The sequence below is a fragment of the Sinocyclocheilus rhinocerous genome, unplaced genomic scaffold (genome assembly GCF_001515625.1).
Source record: "Sinocyclocheilus rhinocerous isolate Xijiao unplaced genomic scaffold, SAMN03320098_v1.1 scaffold954, whole genome shotgun sequence".
In the NCBI taxonomy this organism is placed as follows: domain Eukaryota; kingdom Metazoa; phylum Chordata; class Actinopteri; order Cypriniformes; family Cyprinidae; genus Sinocyclocheilus; species Sinocyclocheilus rhinocerous.
In genome coordinates this window covers 544347-562981 of record NW_015644642.1, presented here as the reverse complement: position 1 = coordinate 562981, position 18635 = coordinate 544347, and the positions used below count along the sequence as shown (strand labels likewise).

The window sequence follows — 18635 nt, the reverse complement described above, 5'->3', positions numbered from 1 at the left end:
ACAGCGTATTTCATTTCATTCATCGTCAAGTGCGCTCGTTCCTGTTGGTGTCGTCAATCTGGCAACCTGCGTGTGCGTCAAGTCTGAGGAGGAGGGGCCAGGTGAAAAAAACCCTCTCCAATATTTTGAATTTGGACTGCAATACCTAGTTCAACCACTTGGTGTCAATCCTACATACAGCACCTTTAATGTAGTCTTTCATATTAAAAAAGAAATTGTATGGAAAAGTGTTGGCGAAGCTACTTTGAAACTGTAGTTTGTCAAGCTACAAAAATATTCTCAAGGAATAGTTAAACTAAGAATGAAAACTCATTAATCACTCACCCTCATGTCGTTCAAAACTTGTATGACTTTAAGGAATAGTTCACCTAAAAATTTTAATTACCCTATGATTTACTCACCCTCAAGCGATCCTAGGTGTATAGGACTTTGTTCTTTCAGACGAATACAGTCTGAGTTAATATTAAAAAATATCCTGGCTTTTCCCAGATTTATAATGGCAGTGAATGGGGTTTAAGATTTTGAAATCCCAAAAACTGCATCCATCCATCATAAAAAGTACTTAGCATGGCTCCGGGGGGTTAATAAAGGCCTTCTGATAGTGAATCGATGCATTTGTGTAAGAAAAATATCTATATTTACAACTTTATAATCCACAATCTCTAACTTTCGCTAACTTTCGTATGCGCGTTCACGAGAGAGTGGCGTTCCAGCGGATGACGTAGGCGTAGTATAAGCTCCGGTGAGAATCTGCTAGTTTACAGCAAAGGAAAGCCAGTCTCCTCTTGGCTAATATATCGAAATCTTCCGATATTTTTCTTTACAGTTTTGTACTTCTAAGTCGTGACCGGTGTTTTGTTTTGCTCTCTCCTCTGCACTTGTGTGTTCGTCACTTCTCACCGGAGCTTACGCTACGTCCTACATCATCCGCTGGAACGCCACTCTCTCGTGAACATTCATGCGACAGTTATCGGACGCTACGCTAGAGATTATATTTTTCTTACACAAACGCATCGATTCACTTCAGAAGGCCTTTAGGGGTTGTAAACTGAGAAACCAAAATTCCCTTGATCTTTTGACATACAAGAGGTGCTGTTCTATTAAAAACTAAATAATTGTACTATTAAAAACATCCTGTAAGTTTCAGAACTGAAAACTTTCTTGTTAGTCTAAAAACAGCTTATATTAAAGCCACTCTGCCAAAACAACAGCTTGTGGAATGTACTACTCTATGATGTAAAACTGAGGTGGCTAAACACCGCCTCCGCAGAAGAAGATCAACGCCTGCCTGTACATCGCTGCCTCTTTAGCGCCGCTCACGGATTCGTGCACGTAGTGTAATAAAGAGAGGGGCGAACGCAAATCTACGCAGAAACCAAACGATAAAGATCTTTATCGTTTGGTTTCTGTGCAGTGGAAAGTTGTGGAAAAACAGTCTTTGAATTACCTTCCTTCTGATCTGAACATTAGGAAATTGTTTTATTATTTTTAATGAAGATCCAGACCACGTCAGTAAGAACTTTGCTCTCTCCTCTGCACTTGTGTGTTCGTCACTTCTCACCGGAGCTTACGCTACGTCCTACATCATCCGCTGGAACGCCACTCTCTCGTGAACATTCATGCGACAGTTATCGGACGCTACGCTAGAGATTATATTTTTCTTACACAAACGCATCGATTCACTTCAGAAGGCCTTTAGGGGTTGTAAACTGAGAAACCAAAATTCCCTTGATCTTTTGACATACAAGAGGTGCTGTTCTATTAAAAACTAAATAATTGTACTATTAAAAACATCCTGTAAGTTTCAGAACTGAAAACTTTCTTGTTAGTCTAAAAACAGCTTATATTAAAGCCACTGTGCCAAAACAACAGCTTGTGGAATGTACTACTCTATGATGTAAAACTGAGGTGGCTAAACACCGCCTCCGCAGAAGAAGATCAACGCCTGCCTGTACATCGCTGCCTCTTTAGCGCCGCTCACGGATTCGTGCACGTAGTGTAATAAAGAGAGGGGCGAACGCAAATCTACGCAGAAACCAAACGATAAAGATCTTTATCGTTTGGTTTCTGTGCAGTGGAAAGTTGTGGAAAAACAGTCTTTGAATTACCTTCCTTCTGATCTGAACATTAGGAAATTGTTTTATTATTTTTAATGAAGATCCAGACCACGTCAGTAAGAACTTGGTCCTTTGTTCACTTCATTTTACCGCGGATTCGTTTACAAACTAGGCACAATCCGATGCAGGATTTTCAGAAAGATTGAAAATAAAAGACAATGCTGTGCCGACTATATTGGATCCGACAGTAATGAGACGTGTGAGTAACTGTTTCATTACATGATTACTATTGCTTTGTCTGTTATTACAGATTGTTTGATATGTACTGAGTATTTATGCATTTTTAACCTAAATCGCTGCATACACACAATCATATCAGTGGGCATTTACTTCCGAATCTACAATCCGCCGCACCTCTTCAAACAGAGCATTCTGAGGAGTGGGGTTAAAAACAGGACAAAAATAGCCTATTACTTCAGAATTATGTTTTATGATGTAAAAATCTTGATAACATTATAAGTGGACCTCAGAGAACAGTACAAAATAAAAAACAAATGAAATGAGTACTACTCAAATGAGTATGTAATTCAATGAAATGAATCGTCTGAACAAACTTATTCATCAAAATGATTTAGACATCCCAACACACAAGGAGTAACACAATATGACACAAAAAAACAGATAAACAATTGTCATGCTACTGCTATCTTTTAAAAAATTGCTCTTTACTGGAAAATAACTTATACTACCAAAAAGCTATGCTTCTATTTTTGGTTGGTTACTCCCCAGCAGTGGCATGGAAGACTTAAATCATGGAAGCTATAGTTGCTAACACAGATGCCATACATTGAGTAATGCTGAAACCATCTGGCATTGAGGTTGATTGAGTAATCATCATCCATTTCATAATGAAAAAGAAGATTAAGTATCGGAGAGTTTGTTTTGGCTTTCCAACATCTTGAGACTAGTTTAACAACTTGTCTAAAGACATCAGGCATATTTTAAGGAGTTTAAAGGAGAGGGCGCAAATAGTCTACAAAGCTGATTTCAGTTAATTACATCACTAGTGGGACCCAAAACACTTTGTTTTTGATTCAAACCTGTCTTGGTTGACGTCATCGTTTGATTCTATTTTCAGCTGCACTCAGACTGGTACAATCTAAGGGCCCCCTCTTGTATTAGTGAGAAACGCACTGGCGCAACCAAAGTGCCCGCTGACATGGAAAATCTGACTCGTTCTACTGAAAGAAAAAACTCTTAAGAACACCTCAATCCTCTTTGACAGTTTTGAAAGTAATTTGTATGTTTTTACTGGGGGAAGAAAGTATAAAAAAAAAACATTGCTCGCTGTTTCAAATGTGTATCTTTAGATGAAGTGCACTAATTTTATGAAGAACAATTATTCTGTCATTTTGCCCTTAAGCAAATTATATGGTAGTGGAGAAGAACAGGAAATCATGGGCGGAAGAGGGTGGAATGGGATTGGGAAAACATCCCTAATATATTTGTGTATTCACATAACAATGATATAAGTCATAACATAACAGATTTAAACAAGAATTACACTGGTTTTTTTTCCCATTAAAAAGGTTTTACAGAAATAAAGTAATACTACTTTGGCAAAGTGTTTATAATGATGTACACTAACATGAGATTGTAAATGATACTGTTTTCATTTACAAATTGTTGCTTTAGCATGATGCTAAGGTCAATTTTGCAACATTAGTCAACAAAAATTTGTTGAGAGCACCTAACAATTAATTCACCCCAAAATGACAAATTATGTAATTAATTATGCATCCTCATGTTGTTCCAAACCCGTAAGACCTTTGTTCATCTTCGGAACACAAATGAAGATGTTTTTGATGAAATCCGAGAGCTTTCTGACCCTTCATAGACCGAAACGCAACTACCACATTCAAGACCCAGAAAGGTAGTAAGGACAACGTTAAAATAGTCCATGTGACATCAGTGGTTTAACCGTTATTTTATGAAATTACAAGAATACTTTTTGTGCGCAAAGAAAATAAAAATAACGACTTTATTCAACAATTTATTACGTGTCAGTCTTCGATGTGCGTTCACGAGAGTATCACGATGGATGCGTGTGGTGCTGCTGACGCAAGAGCCGGCGTTCTGACGTAGAACGTCCATCTCTCTTCGTTCATCGTCTGTATATTCTGGTTCAAATAAGTAAGGCTGGGCAAAAAATTGCAAGTCATTCTCTCGAAATCTTAAGACATGTTTACTTTAAACATGTTTTATGTACAGTGTGCGTCTTCTGCTTGTAAACAAGGCACAGCACATCCAGGTTCTACATCAGAACGCCAGAAAGACTGACATGGAAGAGAAGAAATAGTTGAATAAAGTTATTATTTTTGTTTTCTTTGTGAAATTTCTTGGTGAACTATCCCTTTAATATCTATGGCTTGTTGGTAGTCTTGTTCAGTACTGTAATCATTGTTCTTTTTTATAGGTCGCACAGGACGGTATACATTGATTGAAAAATGGAGGGACACCGAGCGACATCTCGTTCCTCACGAGAGTCCGGTGGCCTCTCTGAATACTTGGGGGCAGTATGCCGGTGACGTGCAGTTTATCCTACACCGCACTGGTCCGTCTCTCAATGAGTACCCCTCAACCGAAGGTCTGAATCCTCGGGGCCCAGAGCGTGGCTTGCATCGGCAGAGCCTTCCGTTGATGGCCAAGCTCCGAGCTCCGGGTGACCGCTCCCTCCGTCGGCGCGAGCCACGGCGCAAATCTCTGACCTTCACCGGTGTGCCCCGCAGTCTGAGGGACATCCTTAGTGGAGGCAGGCTCAGTGACGGTAGTGCCAAACAACGAGAGGTTTTAGTGAGAAGCGCTCACAATTCACCATCAATGTCCCCTCGGTTATCAGGCCACCGCGTGGAGGATATTACCCAACTGGTGAGACTGCAGAGGGAGACTCTTTCGGTTCTAGACAGCAGGATAGAGGCGTACGACGCAGAGCTTCGAATGTTGACCGAGAAAAGAGTTGGACTAGAGGACGACGAACTGTATGTGAAGATGACAGAGGAAGTTTCAAGGTTGGAAAAGCAGGTGCAAAGGAACAAGGTGGAGATTGAGGAAGAGGAATTCTGGGCAACCGAGCTTGAGATCGAGCGGGAGAGCGAGAGGCAACTGCAGGAGCACCTCCAGGAGTTGAGCAGTCGGTTGCGCGGCTGTGCGGTGGATCTGGAACGGCGGATGATGTCTCTGCAGGGTGTAGAGGCAGGCATAGAGGCTCAAAAGCAACATAAGGAGATCAGAGAGAGCCAGCAGGCCAGTGAGGGGGAAGTGAAGGCTAGACTTCAGAGAGTGAAAGCAGAACTCAAGGCTCAAGCTCAACACACGGCCCAGCTTGAAAACAGCTCAAGAGCAGTGGAGCGCTCACTGACTGAGTCATGCAAGAGACTGCAGGTACGTCAAGTTTCACAAACAAAAACTTGAGTAATCCATATGAAATTTTGAAATTGAAGACTGCAGTGGTAATCACTGGTCTTGTGCCAGAGATTATTATTAAAAAAGATAAGCACTGCTTTTCACCAGTATATGTTGTGTTGGCTGCAAAGAAGTCTACAATACCTGGATAAAACTATTAACTATAGCTGCGTTCCACTCCACTTTTAGACACGCACTCGCAAACTTCCCTAAGCAATTCCCCTCGGAGGAATCCCCACTGCCATTTTGAAGTGCATTCCACTTCGCGAAGTGGACGAGGAAAGTTTATATGGACAGACCCTCGACCCCTCGATTTTGACCGAGGGAGCGAGTCTGCTTCATATACACACTTCAGGCCGCTCCATAGACCACAATGCAACACGATTGTGACGTCATTGCAGATCGCATTTAATTTATCCCCACCCCAAACAACTCTATAATATATAAATGTTTTTTTTCATATTTATAACAGCCCAAGCATACCTCTATACTGTACATATAGAATGCTGTACCAAACAAATTTGTAAGGGGAAAAATGTAAACAAAACCAACTGTACAGCTGATTCTAAGTGATCAAGGGCTTAGGAAGTTCCAGTTCAGCCCATTGCAAGGGTTCCGCTTGTAGTGGGCACCCATGCAACGTAATCAATGATGTACATCCGAGTAAACAAGACGGAGGGATGTTTGTGAGTGAAGGGCATAAAAAATTAACTGGAACGCAGCCTGTTTCTGTTTATTTCGGTACCAGTTGTTTGAGTGGTGCAGGATCCCCCAGAAGTACCTAGAAGTAAAGGCTAACATACACTACAAAAAAGTTTGCTCTAATTTGCAGTCTGGATGAGTTGACACTATTTGCCGAAAGTTGACAAATGTCAGAGCCATTCTTCAGATTTTGGCCAGTTGGAGTTGACTGATTTCTCGCAGTGATCAATAGCTTCAGACCATGATTCCATCAAGCCGAAGGATATCAAACACTTTTGATATTTTAAGCTGATTTTGAAATGCTTATCATTTGTCATAATTTGGTACGGTGTGATCTTTATTTAGTTGTTTTAGTGTATGATGTCCATTTTTTCTTCTGTAATCATTTACAGAGTTGGCAAGTGAATGATGCCTATCTAATTAAAATCTATTCAGATTTTAAAGGGGTCCCATTATGCTCTTTTACAAAGTCTTGATTTTGTTTTGGGGGTGTACTAGAACAGGCTCTCATACTAGGTTGTTCGAAAAACACATTTTTCACATATTTTACATTATTACAACACCTCTCCTCAGTCTGGCATGAACGGCTCGAACAGTTCCTGTATCAAATGAAGGCCCGCCTTCTGAAATACAAAATGTGCTGCGATTGGTTAGCTGGGCCAGTGTGTGCTGCGATTGGTTAGCTGGGCCAGTGTGTGCTGCGATTGGTTAGCTGGGCCAGTGTGTGTTGCCATTGGTTAGCTGGGCCAGTGTGTGTTGTGATTGGTTAGCTGGGCCAGTGTGTCTTGTGATTGGTTAGCTGGGCCAGTGTGTCTTGTGATTGGTTAGCTGGGCCAGTGTGTCTTGTGATTGGTTAGCTGGGCCAGTGTGTCTTGTGATTGGTTAGCTGGGCCAGTGTGTCTTGTGATTGGTTAGCTGGGCCAGTGTGTGCTGTGATTGCCAGCACTGGGTGCCTGGTCGGGAAATGTCATTCCCCTTACCATTGCGAGCTTCAGTGTAAATGCGTAAATTTAAACCCGCCTCTCTCCCGGGTCCTCACCGCCACACCTCGTTCTCGTTCCGAGTGGGTCTCGAACCCGGGTCTCCGGCATGGGAGGCGGACGCACTAACAAGGAGGCTAAAGACTGCAGCCACTAGCGTCAGTCGCTAGTGCGTCTCTTGAGATCAGGGGAGTGAGGTTTACCTGCACAGCACCTACCGCTGGCCTCCGTTACACTCAAACAGCAACATTACAGACTAACTAAAGTTGAAAAAGCATAATAGGACCCCTTTAAAAAGTCATGTAGTGTGTTTCGGTCTTAAGTTTGACGTCATGACATGTTGACAGTGGTGATTAGCTGATGGCACCACAAGAATCAATGTGCAAACATTAGTCCTTCTCCTTCATTAGCGACTAGCCTTAGCTGTGATTTCAAAGGCAGCAGGGAGCATTTCCATTTCACGCTTTTAAGAGCCATCCAAAAATATCTGCATCTACCAGCAGGGACTAACTCGACCAGTCTAAACCGCAAAAACTTGACTCTGTGGTTTCCTCCACAAGGCTTCTTAAGTAGTTAAACCAGCAAAATGCTGATGCAGGTTGACTAGCCTCAACAAATGGCAAATGGTGAACAACATAGCTGGTTGAAGTACACTTAACTAGACAAGTTCCAAACCAGCACTCACTAACAAAGAAATGCATGCTGGTCTTAGCTGCTCTTTTCAGAAGAGTTCTGTCTAAAACATTTCTCACTTCTTGTGATTGTTGTAAATGCAAAAATGACACATCTGTTTAGAATCGTGAGCTGATTTTGTGGGAGTACATTGGAACATTGTTACGGTTTATAGCCAGTTGTTACTGCATTGCTGCAGGCTGAGTGCCAGTTGCAATACTACACAAACATTTCATTAGCACCTTCTCCACCCTCTTTCCACCAGGAGAGTCAGTATGAACTGGAGCAGCTTACCAAAGAGTTGAGGCAGGTAAACCTACAGCAGTTCATACAACAAACAGGCACCAAAGTCACTGTTCTGCCCGTGGAGCCTGGCGATGATGACTCCAGCAACACAACTGATTATAAAGGTATTATTTTTACTGACAATATATCTAAAGCCCCAGGGATATGCTCCATACAGTGTGGATTCTGCTAGGACTCCGTTAGCTTGAATGAAAATAAGACCTCAACCATAATGAGTAATAAGTCCATTTTACAAGTGTCATTAATGACCAGCGCCAGACCACATCTGTTTTTAATTTAGTGCAGTGCCAAGTAAGTTTTCACTTACACTTCTAGCAAAAAACTGCAGGCCCATGTAGGACAGAGTTAAAAGCTTTTGCGTGCTCCTGCTTCATCAGCGCCGTGACAGATTATCGTTGCAATGATTGACTCAGCGTTCTTGCTTCTGTCATTTACTCCGTCGAGTACAAAAATCTGTTATTTCTTTCTGACTTTATTGACGTCAAGCCTGGATGAAAAATAACATTGCCGTTGCAAGCCTTCTGTTTGTAGATGTCACTGCCTTCAAAGTGCTTTTTCTGTTATTGTTTATATTACTAATCCGAAGTGCCACCTTGTGGTTAGAGTTGGTATTGTACGTGTTATCGGCCAAACAGTTTACAATATCCAAAGGCTTGGCTACTTGGTTAATTAAAAAGGCTAGTTTGAATATTAGCGTACTGCATACTGAATGCAGTCTGAATCTGATCAAATAATGAGTCAAAATCACAGATGATATTATTTCCAGCTCATTCGTCACACTAGAAATAAGTAAACTGCATTGCATTGTGGATACAGCATTGTGCTCTGTTGTATTTGCATATTCTAGGCATTCAGAAAATTGGCATTACATGCATTGTATCCATACTATATACCACAGGAATAGTAGTATGGTGGCATGATATTCCAAACAAGCAACTGTTATTGGAATTAAGCAAAGATCTATGGAAATATTTGGTCAAGACTACACTCATTTTGTTTGTATTCTTAAGCTCTTCCTAGCATATATAGTTAAAATGAGCTTTACAATCCCTGTAAGCACAATGAGATATTAGACAAAGTTCTTTAAATTGTTTTCTTTCATTTCCCAGACTTTGCTGCATTAACTGGCTCATTGAAACGACCGGGTTTATCTCATCCAGTGGTTGGCAGCATCCATGGACTCCATAGTTCGATCTCCTCAGGTTTAAATCCTGAGGGCATCTATGTCTAAGGACCACTTGGTAGAAGTATTTCATTTTTTTTTTTATTTTTTTTTTTTAAACCTCTCCATATACAGTATGTTTGAGACTGAATACATTTTATTTGATGCTACTTCAAGCAAAACCGAGAGCCGATTTGCTCAGCATGAAGGAGAACTTTCAGTTTTCAGTTCCCTATCATAATACTTGATCTTGATCACAAAGAGCTGCATACCATTTCAAATACAAACCATAAGTATGTTGATTTTCATATGTATAGTATCATTGTAGTGTCTAATATTAGAAAGTGATATCTGTAACCTTGTCACATAAAAAAAAAAAAACTAGTAGGTGGATGAATTACTTTGGAAGCATAAATATATTTTTGTATTCTTATTTTAGCCACATTTGTATGAATGTGCAACATTCACATTTGTGTTTACTTTTAGTGGAGATCAATCTGATCTGTAATAGTTTTTTGTTTTTTTTACATTTCATACTATGGTTGATTTATCAATTTGTATAATTGTTTTACTGTTGAGCCAAAGACAATCACTTATTTTAGTTGCAATATGTTACTGCATGGCTGCAAAATATTGTACTCCTCGCTTTAATTTTGCCAATGTCATTATTGTTGAAATATGCATAAATGTAACTGATACTGCTTGAACATGTACTTTTACTCTTAAAGGAATAGCTCACCCAAAATGAAAATGTTCACTCATATTCGAAACATTATGACTTGGGAGATATTATAAAAAAAAAAAAATGTTTTAAAGGAATTTTCATTTTGGGTGAACTATATCTTTAATATTATATATTTGTTATATATAATTTGTTGAAATCACAGCTGTTTAGCTGAAAGTAGTGCCTTTCTGAAATTCAACCCAAGCCATGTTAGGATCAACTTTAACGATGGTGCAAGCATGCTGACTCTGTGAATTCGATTATATAAAATATATTATGACGTTTTATGCTCGGACTTTGCTCATATGGTGTCTTCTAAATATGGCTGCATTTAATTTCAGTAGATTTTGGGGGTATTTAACCTTGTTTTTAATTTTTTTCCTACAGTCAAGCATGTACTATAATTTGAAACAAATGTAAACATAGAAAAGCTTCATACAAACCCCTAACAAAATCTATATATAGTACTGTGAATTACTATTAAACCCTAATCACCCCATATGGATGCTTCTTATTTTACAACATAACCCTTTTGAATAAAATATGCAAAGTCAAGTGTAACAGCAAGAGAATAGAATTGGCACCTGATTAAAAGAAAGGTAAGCCACACACGTGTGTCCAGCTTAGTGCTACTAACTCATGTTGAGAAGGCCACCGTCCCACAGTACGTGGGGTTTAACTACAGCCAGTATGGGGCTGCAAGGAGCTCCAGCCAGACAAAACGCCTCGTCCACATCCAGACCCCATTCCCGAAGAGTTTTCAGGGCAGATGCACAGACATTTCTAGAGCCCCATGAGGTTAAGACACAGGTACAGAGAGGGCTGTTCTCTTGCCCAAACCTCCTTCTCATCTGACCGAGCAGAACGGCAAACTCCTTCATGCAGATCTGGTAACATAAGACAAGGTTAATATGACTAATGAAGCTTAAAAAAACAGTACTAGAAAAAAAAAAAAGATTGTTGCATAAATACAAATATTTCATAATTTACCTTTGCTGTTTTGATGGTCTCCATTTGGGTTTCACTGAATCCAAACTCTGAAAGACTATCAAGTGAATCCTCAGAGAAACCGATAACGTCACCAGAGAAAATGACCTTTAGCTGATTGAGGACATGATCATCAGCCTGATCGTACAGCAAAGCAGCTGGAATTCCTAAACTCAACAAAATGTGCAAACATAAACTAATGTGTATTAATGCAAATATTAGTTTTTTTTAAATCATGCAGAAATATTTTAAAACGACTCGTTAAATGTTCATTAAGTGATCTACCTGTATGCAGAGCTTCATAGACATCATCCCTTTCAGTAGAGAGGAACAGCTTAACTTTGTTTGACTGAAGAGTATTTATGAGTTCTTCCTTTTTGCAAAAGAAAAATTTGCCAATTTTTAGACCTAATGATAGAAAAAAAACAATGCAAAATAAGCACGATGTAAAACAAAGCACATAACAAGCATATCATGCTTAATACGAATTGTATAAAAACAGTATACAAAAAAAAAAACATTTTTAAGCATTTAAGAATATCCCACGTTTGTTTATTATTATTGTGAGACAACTTAATTTTTTTTTTTGATAAATTATTGTCCAAGTAACATAAAAATATGATTTTTAAGCACATTAAATATATCACCTGCCATAAAATTGTGATTCCAATCTGTCAAAACCTTTCGTATTTTATAGCTAATGTTTTTTCATATAACATTTAATTTAAAAAGAAATTAAAAGAAAATTTAGGAGTACCTTCTTTGACCACTTGGAGAGAAAAAAAAACATTTTAGTCCCTATTCTATATCCATGCAAGTGCTGTATTAAAATGGCCTTACCGAAGTGAACTTACCATAATGCTTTACACTCTCATCTATCTTCATTTTGATTTCTTCTGAACACTCCTTTGAAATGAGGATCACTTCAAAAAGCAAACAGTCGGACTTGTTCTGTTCCACAAGTCTCTCATTCACTGTTTGCACAGCCTACATTCACAGCAAGCATTTTAAGATCATGATAAACCACCATAAACTGCCTCTGAAATTGGCCATGCATCCTAATAACTTGACCTACCTTGATAAAAGTGAATGCTCTGCCTTTGGGTAGTGCATCTGTGTCTGTGGACGTTGAGATTGAGTCCAAGTCAAATAGGTCATTATATTGCAGCGCAATCATAAGAGGACCGGAGTAATTCTGCATGAACAGATGAGATACAGTCATGAATGGGCGTAAATCGAGCACTTTATTAAGTTTCGTTAGTTACTGGAGTTATTCACTAGAAGACAGTGTAGTAACTTTTGACTTTTACCTTTTTATCTTCCATTCTCTTCAAAATATCCCTCTTTTACCTGCATGAACAGACGCGGAAGTGAAGGAAACGTGGCGAGCGGTTACTTAAACGAACACAAACCAAACCTGCGCGCAGTTTTGCATGGTATGGACACTCCTAAAACACATAATGTAATAAAAAAGGAAATGTGAGTACAATTCCCGCCTACTTCACGCTGTGCACAGAGCAAAACAGTGCTGCCGTCAACATTCACTTTCAATGTACGTTAATCCGCCGCCACCCTGCGCTCTGGAGCGGCACAACATATGAGCCAGATTAACTATTGTTGGAGCAGTTTGTTTTTATTAAATAATCATTATTAAAAATCGGTCTTTAACTACACTCTGTCATTTAAATAGCCAGTCAGTAATTGCGCTGATTTCAGGTTTATTTCGACGTCACTAAAAAGTATACTATTGCAGTTCAGCAAGTTCAATTCAATTCAATTCAAGTTTATTTGTATAGCGCTTTTCACGATACACATCGCTCCAAAGCAACTTTACAGCAATTTAAGTTTCTACAATATTTAGTAGTAGCTTATCAGTGGTGACTGTCAGTTAATGTACATATGGCAGAAATGTACGGAAAAATCAGTTAAAGACGTAATCAAACAGACGATGAACACTATTAACAGCAATTATTATATGATGCAATCAAACTTATAGCAAAATGTGGTAGTTCTGTATGTTCTTTCAGGGTTGGCATCATCTGAGGTCCTCTGAGGGGTTGGCATCATCTCTTCTCAGGTGTTCTGGATCCAGACTGAAGCTTGTGTAAATCCTAGTTAGGCAAAAACAGAGAAACAAATAGACATAATTAGCATAGCTGCTGTTCCAAGCAAGCAAAATTGATTTGTTTAACCAAAGCTAAAGAATAAGTGTGTGCATTTGATCAGATATAACTGCAGTACACAATTATGAGATGCATTATTTGAATGCAAGTGAGCCAGATGTTGATTCAGTAACCAATCAACGAACGCTGGAAAATAAAACCGAGCCCTTTGAACGGTTCATTAAAAAACCGTTTCAGAAGAGTCAGTTCGGTATATAGCCTACTTTATTGCTGTGCATGGTTTTGAGTCACTTAAACGAACCGGCTCATATGTCATTTATAGGTCATTCTTCAATTGGGGTGGCAAATGAGAGGCAGAATTTGTAAAAATGCTTGTTTGTTTTTTTTCTAATAAAGTGTATTGCTGTGCATTTAAAATTAGTTTAATATGCTATATCCATTAAAATAGAAGCTTAAGAATATTTTGATTTTTAAATAATTTCAATCAAACACTGGTGACACAGCCACTTATGTCTATGGTGTTACCAATATTTGAAGTAAAAATTTGGTTTGTTCTAAAATGAGCAGGGATATGCAACTTTAGGTAATAATTAATGGTAATAATTAATAAATAAATAAATAACTTTAAGGATTCAGTTTCATTGATCATTTAAATTTAAGTTTTTATAGGGGTCATATGATGCGATTTCAATGTTTCCTTTCTCTTTGGAGTGTTACAAGCTCTTGGTGCATAAAGAAGATCTGTAAAGTTGCAAAGACTAAAGACTAAAGAGATATTCTTTATAAAAGTTAAGAGTCAGCCACGCCTACCTAAAACGGCTCGTTCTAACACGCCCCCACATGTCTACGTCACGATGTGGGAAATACACAAAATAATGTTCTTTTTAGCAACATCATATGACCCCTTTAAAATAAATGTTTAATTGTTCATCTTGACCCCTATTTCTGCCAAAGGAGAATAGTTTCTTTAAAATAAAAATGGATATACATAAAAAAAGACAGCAAAAATGGTCTGTGGTACATTTATAGTCTTTATTCTAAAAGATTAAAACACTTTATACTCTAAAAACATTAAATTATAAGATTAAATGGCTCTGAAGGAAAGAAATTTCAGATACATTTTGAAGTATTAACACCACAGACTTCAGAGTTAGTGGTGTAGCCAGGAAAGACAGTAAAACCACAGACACATCAGCCTAAATCCAGACTTTTCTAAAATGGAGGCTGCCATCATGATGATTTCAAGATCAGGGGACATTTTGGAAATATTAATAAGTATGTATTTATCAAAATTTTGATTAAAATATGTCAGATCTGCAAGTTATCAACATAACACCACAGACACTAATAACGTGTGACACATGAAATTGTCAGAAATTTAGCTACCTTTAAGAAAAGTAATAAGAAAGAATGTACTCCCCATGCATCCCTCAGATCAACCAGCACCTGCAATGACCTTTACACACAGGAAGTAGTCCAAATAGAATCCCCCGATTTATTAAAGGGGCGACATCCATTGTTGTAACACCACAGACATGAATTTGGGGGACACAACTTTTTTCTTAAATATAATAAAATATGTATTTTTTAAAACAATTTAATAAAATTGTACATGTTAATTAAAATCTATATTCACAATATAACCACTTTATTTGTGTTAAAAATTTTATATTGTTGCAATTACATTCCATGATACCTCTCTAAGGTATGGCGGGAACATGCGTATTTTGGTACAAATGCAATCTCTCAAACTCAATTAAATATGTATTTTAAAACAAAAATGTAACTATTAACAGTGGTCAAATTGTGTTTACAGTACAGAATACAAACATGCAAACATTTTATGGTTTATTGGTATTTAATTACATTGATGAAATAAACAGTTGGATGTGCCAAAACTTTCTTCAGTTAAACAAGATACCAAGGGTTCACACAAAACAAGGGGAGTCCGCTTTTAGTTAGTATGCCGCCCGCAGTTGGAATCAGCTTCCAGGAGAGATCAGATGTGCTAAAACATTAGCCACATTTAAATCTAATCTAAATCGACTCAAAACTCATCTGTTTAGCTGTACATTTATTGAATGAGCACTGTGCAATGTCCGAATTGCACTATATTTTATGTATAATAATTTTTATTTCTAACTTTTGAATTCATTTAAAATCAATTTTAAATCATTTTAAACATTTTTAAATTCCTTGTTTTATTGTTGTGATTATTTTTTAATGAATATTTTACTTCCTTTTATGTAAAGCACTTTGAATTGCCATTGTGTATGAAATGTGCTATATAAATAAACTTGCCTTGCCTTACCTTTAAAGTTTATTTCAACTGTTGTAAAGTAGAGGGACACCACTTGCCACCACAAATGAAGAATGACCCGTATATCGGACTACTCATATTTGCTCTATTATCAGGATAAAGGTTTCTTGCTACTCTGGTAAAATATTGTTTATTTTGTAGATTAATATTTATTTTGCACTAAAAGCTATATAGTCTTCTAGTCATAGTGTGAGGAACAAACCGGCATTAACTCTTTCCCCGCCAGCGTTTTTGAAAAAAAGTTGCCAGCCACTGCCAGCGTTTTTGCTGATTTTCACTAAAATTTCATGGCCTCCAGAATATTTTGTTGTATGAATATCTGAACATACAATACATCAAAATAAAGAGCAGACCCTCTACTTTCAAACAAAAAAATCTGTTTTATTCTATAGCTTCAAGCATTGTTTTTTTATCAAGCTTGCACAAGCCTTTACCACTAACCAGGGGGCAGTCTGGCCTAATGGTTAGAGATTCGGACATGTAACCCAAAGGTCACGGGTTCGAGTCTCGGTACCGGTAGGGATTGTAGATGGGGGGAGTGAATGACCAGTGCCCTCTTCCACTCTCAATACCATGACTGAGGTGAGACCCTTGAGCAAGGCACCGAACCCCCAACTGCTCCCCGGGTGCCGCAGCAATATGGCTGCCCACTGCTCCGGGTGTGTGTTCACGGTGTGTGTTTGTTCACTACTCTGTGTGTGCACTTGGATGGGTTAAATGCAGAGCACTAATTCTGAGTATGGGTCACCATGCTTGGCCACACTTCACTTCACTCACTTTCCTGGATTGACATTTGACTCGGTAACATTAGGCAGTTTTCATGCGGTAGTGTTGATGATCGCATTATTTTTCATATGCATACATATGAGATCACTCGTTTCTGCGTATAACAGTGAAAACACAGAAACCCGGAAAATTCAGTGTTTGGCAGGGAAAGAGTTAAAGGGATACTTCACCCAAAAATGAAAATTCTCTCATCATTTACTCAGCATCACACACTCCCAGTGGTGGTAGGAATATATGAATTTTTAAAAGAAGTTTTTCACAGATAATTTATTCTTCCATTCCAGTGGGCTTGTAAAACAGGATCGTTGAATTGGATGATGATCATGAGTTTAACCTCAAGAACCGGATCATTCCAATTCGTGAACAAATCATTCAAGCGAGTATGTAAACTGAACTGACTCGATTTATTCATAAATCAGATATGTGAATTTCTCTTATGAGTAAACTTGTGTTCCTCACTATGCCCTAATTTCTTTGAAGGGTTTAACCCTCCGGAGTGAAGGCTTCAAAGGGATGAATCTGTTCCCTGGAACACACTTTTGTGTCATCTTGCTGAGCCATTTATCAAGGAAACGTCATTGCACAATTGACCCTTTGCAAAGAGATCGATTGACAGGCGATCTGACAATCATAACACAGAATCTAGCATTCTGTCCAACAAACAAATCAGACAGGAGAGTAGATTAACTTCGGTGGACTTAACTTGAAAACTTGTGTGTACTGACATGATATCTTTCCACGGTTGAAATGAAATATGTTCTGATGTTCATTCATGTTTATTTCGTGCTTTAAGTAGGGGAGACCGGGGAGTGTTGTAACACGGGGTTAGTTGTAACACTGTCAGTTTGACAAGTCAGAAATACAATATAATGTTTTTGTCACTTTAAACGGTTCACTTTATTCAAAACTGATTATTCTTTGTTCTTCAATAAAGTTTTTGCATAAATTGGAAGTGTGGGTCTTATTTCAGCAAATTACTTCACACTGTTACATCTACCCCCAGCCTGTGTTACAACTCACCCCAGTAGTGTGGTAGATTGTAACAACGGAACTCTTTGTATTTGACATTAACTCACATAATCTGTGATTATGCAGTACATGTCCAAATGAGTTTTATTTGTAGTAGACAAATGTGGCTACCATATATCAAAGTTTGATATCAAAGTTTGAGAGATCTGATGCTCAAACAAAAAGTGTTACTTTCATCCCCGGTCTCCCCTAAATATGAAAAGATGTTTGGTTGACGTGCTGCTTGAGGTGCTACAGCGATCTGTCACGACAAAACAATATTTTTTGTTTGAATTTCTAAAAAATTACAAAATTTGAAAGCTGAAAGAATCACGGAAGTGAAGTGTCCGTCAGTTGTAAATCCTTCATTCCGAAGGGCCCTCTGAAGTGGCCATTTATGAGCACTTTGGTTTGGAACGACTCTTCAATGTGGCTGCCATATTGTTCTCACTCCAAAGTGCCCTTTGGAGGCAGATTTATCTTGTTTGGAATGCAGCAAATGATTTATGCCCCCAGCATAAATGAATGGGAGGCAACAAGTAAAAAAAAAAAAAGGCAACCTATTATCACTTTTGGGTGAACTGTTTATTTAATATGAAGATAAACAGTGAATTAACAAACATTATTTAATTATTCACAACCTGTAGATATAGTTGGAATAATGTTCTACATTACTGAACATGGATTTAACCCTCATCCGTCCCTCCCGAACCTATAACAAAAGTGTCCCTCGCGGGTCAAAATGACCCGAAGGCCAAAAATTACACTAATTTTATTTAATTATTTATTAGCTTATATTGGAACATTTTTATATATATATTTTTTCTAATTTTTTATGTAGGTTTTTCTATAATTGTTTTGGTGATTTTTTTTATCATATTTACCTTTTATTCTGGATATTTTTTAAGAAAACATAAGCAAATAAGCAGTTTTTGTACATTATTTCACCAAAAAACAAAAAGAAAGACAATTTCAGTCCTGTTTCATCAAAAACCAACAGATGGCCTTGGAATTGAGTCACTGAGTATCTCTGATGCCATCTGGTGGGGAAAAATTACATAAAATTGCATTTTATGGTTACAGCCACTAGAGGGGCCTATTGAACCCAGAGCAAAACAAATGAAACATGAGAAATTAGATAATCTTAAGGCTTCAATTTGGTTGTTTATGGATTAAAATATACATTGAAACATTACAAAAAAAAAAAAAATTCTAACTGAATTATAACCTAAACATATGTATATTCATACAATTTCATAAATATGAAATAAATATATAATATATTTAAAAATATATAAATATGATATAAACTCATTGGTCTCCACCACATCACTCAAATCTAACTG

At 37.9% G+C, this 18635-nt stretch overlaps 2 protein-coding genes across 3 annotated transcripts in view; one reads left to right on the top strand and one right to left on the bottom strand.

Annotated features, from left to right (window-relative positions):
- Positions 1 to 9857, top strand: part of rassf8a (Ras association domain family member 8a) — a 19037-nt gene extending 9180 nt beyond the window's left edge. For both annotated transcript variants that reach the window (XM_016576571.1, XM_016576572.1), the window contains 3 exons: positions 4534 to 5498; positions 8139 to 8283; positions 9289 to 9857. In XM_016576571.1, coding sequence (XP_016432057.1) covers positions 4534 to 5498; positions 8139 to 8283; positions 9289 to 9410 — 1232 coding nt within the window. In that variant the 3' untranslated portion in view covers positions 9411 to 9857. The remainder of the gene's footprint in view (positions 1 to 4533; positions 5499 to 8138; positions 8284 to 9288) is intronic.
- An 85-nt stretch (positions 9858 to 9942) lies between these two features.
- On the bottom strand, positions 9943 to 12585 carry LOC107758759 (cytosolic 5'-nucleotidase 1B). Its single transcript, XM_016576573.1, has 6 exons — positions 12363 to 12585; positions 12128 to 12247; positions 11907 to 12039; positions 11338 to 11460; positions 11056 to 11219; positions 9943 to 10952 (listed from the first exon to the last, which is right to left on the bottom strand). The coding sequence occupies exons 1-6, from the start codon at positions 12375 to 12377 to the stop codon at positions 10698 to 10700; spliced, it is 810 nt and encodes a 269-aa protein (XP_016432059.1). The 5' UTR covers positions 12378 to 12585; the 3' UTR covers positions 9943 to 10697.
- Positions 12586 to 18635: the final 6050 nt, after the last annotated feature.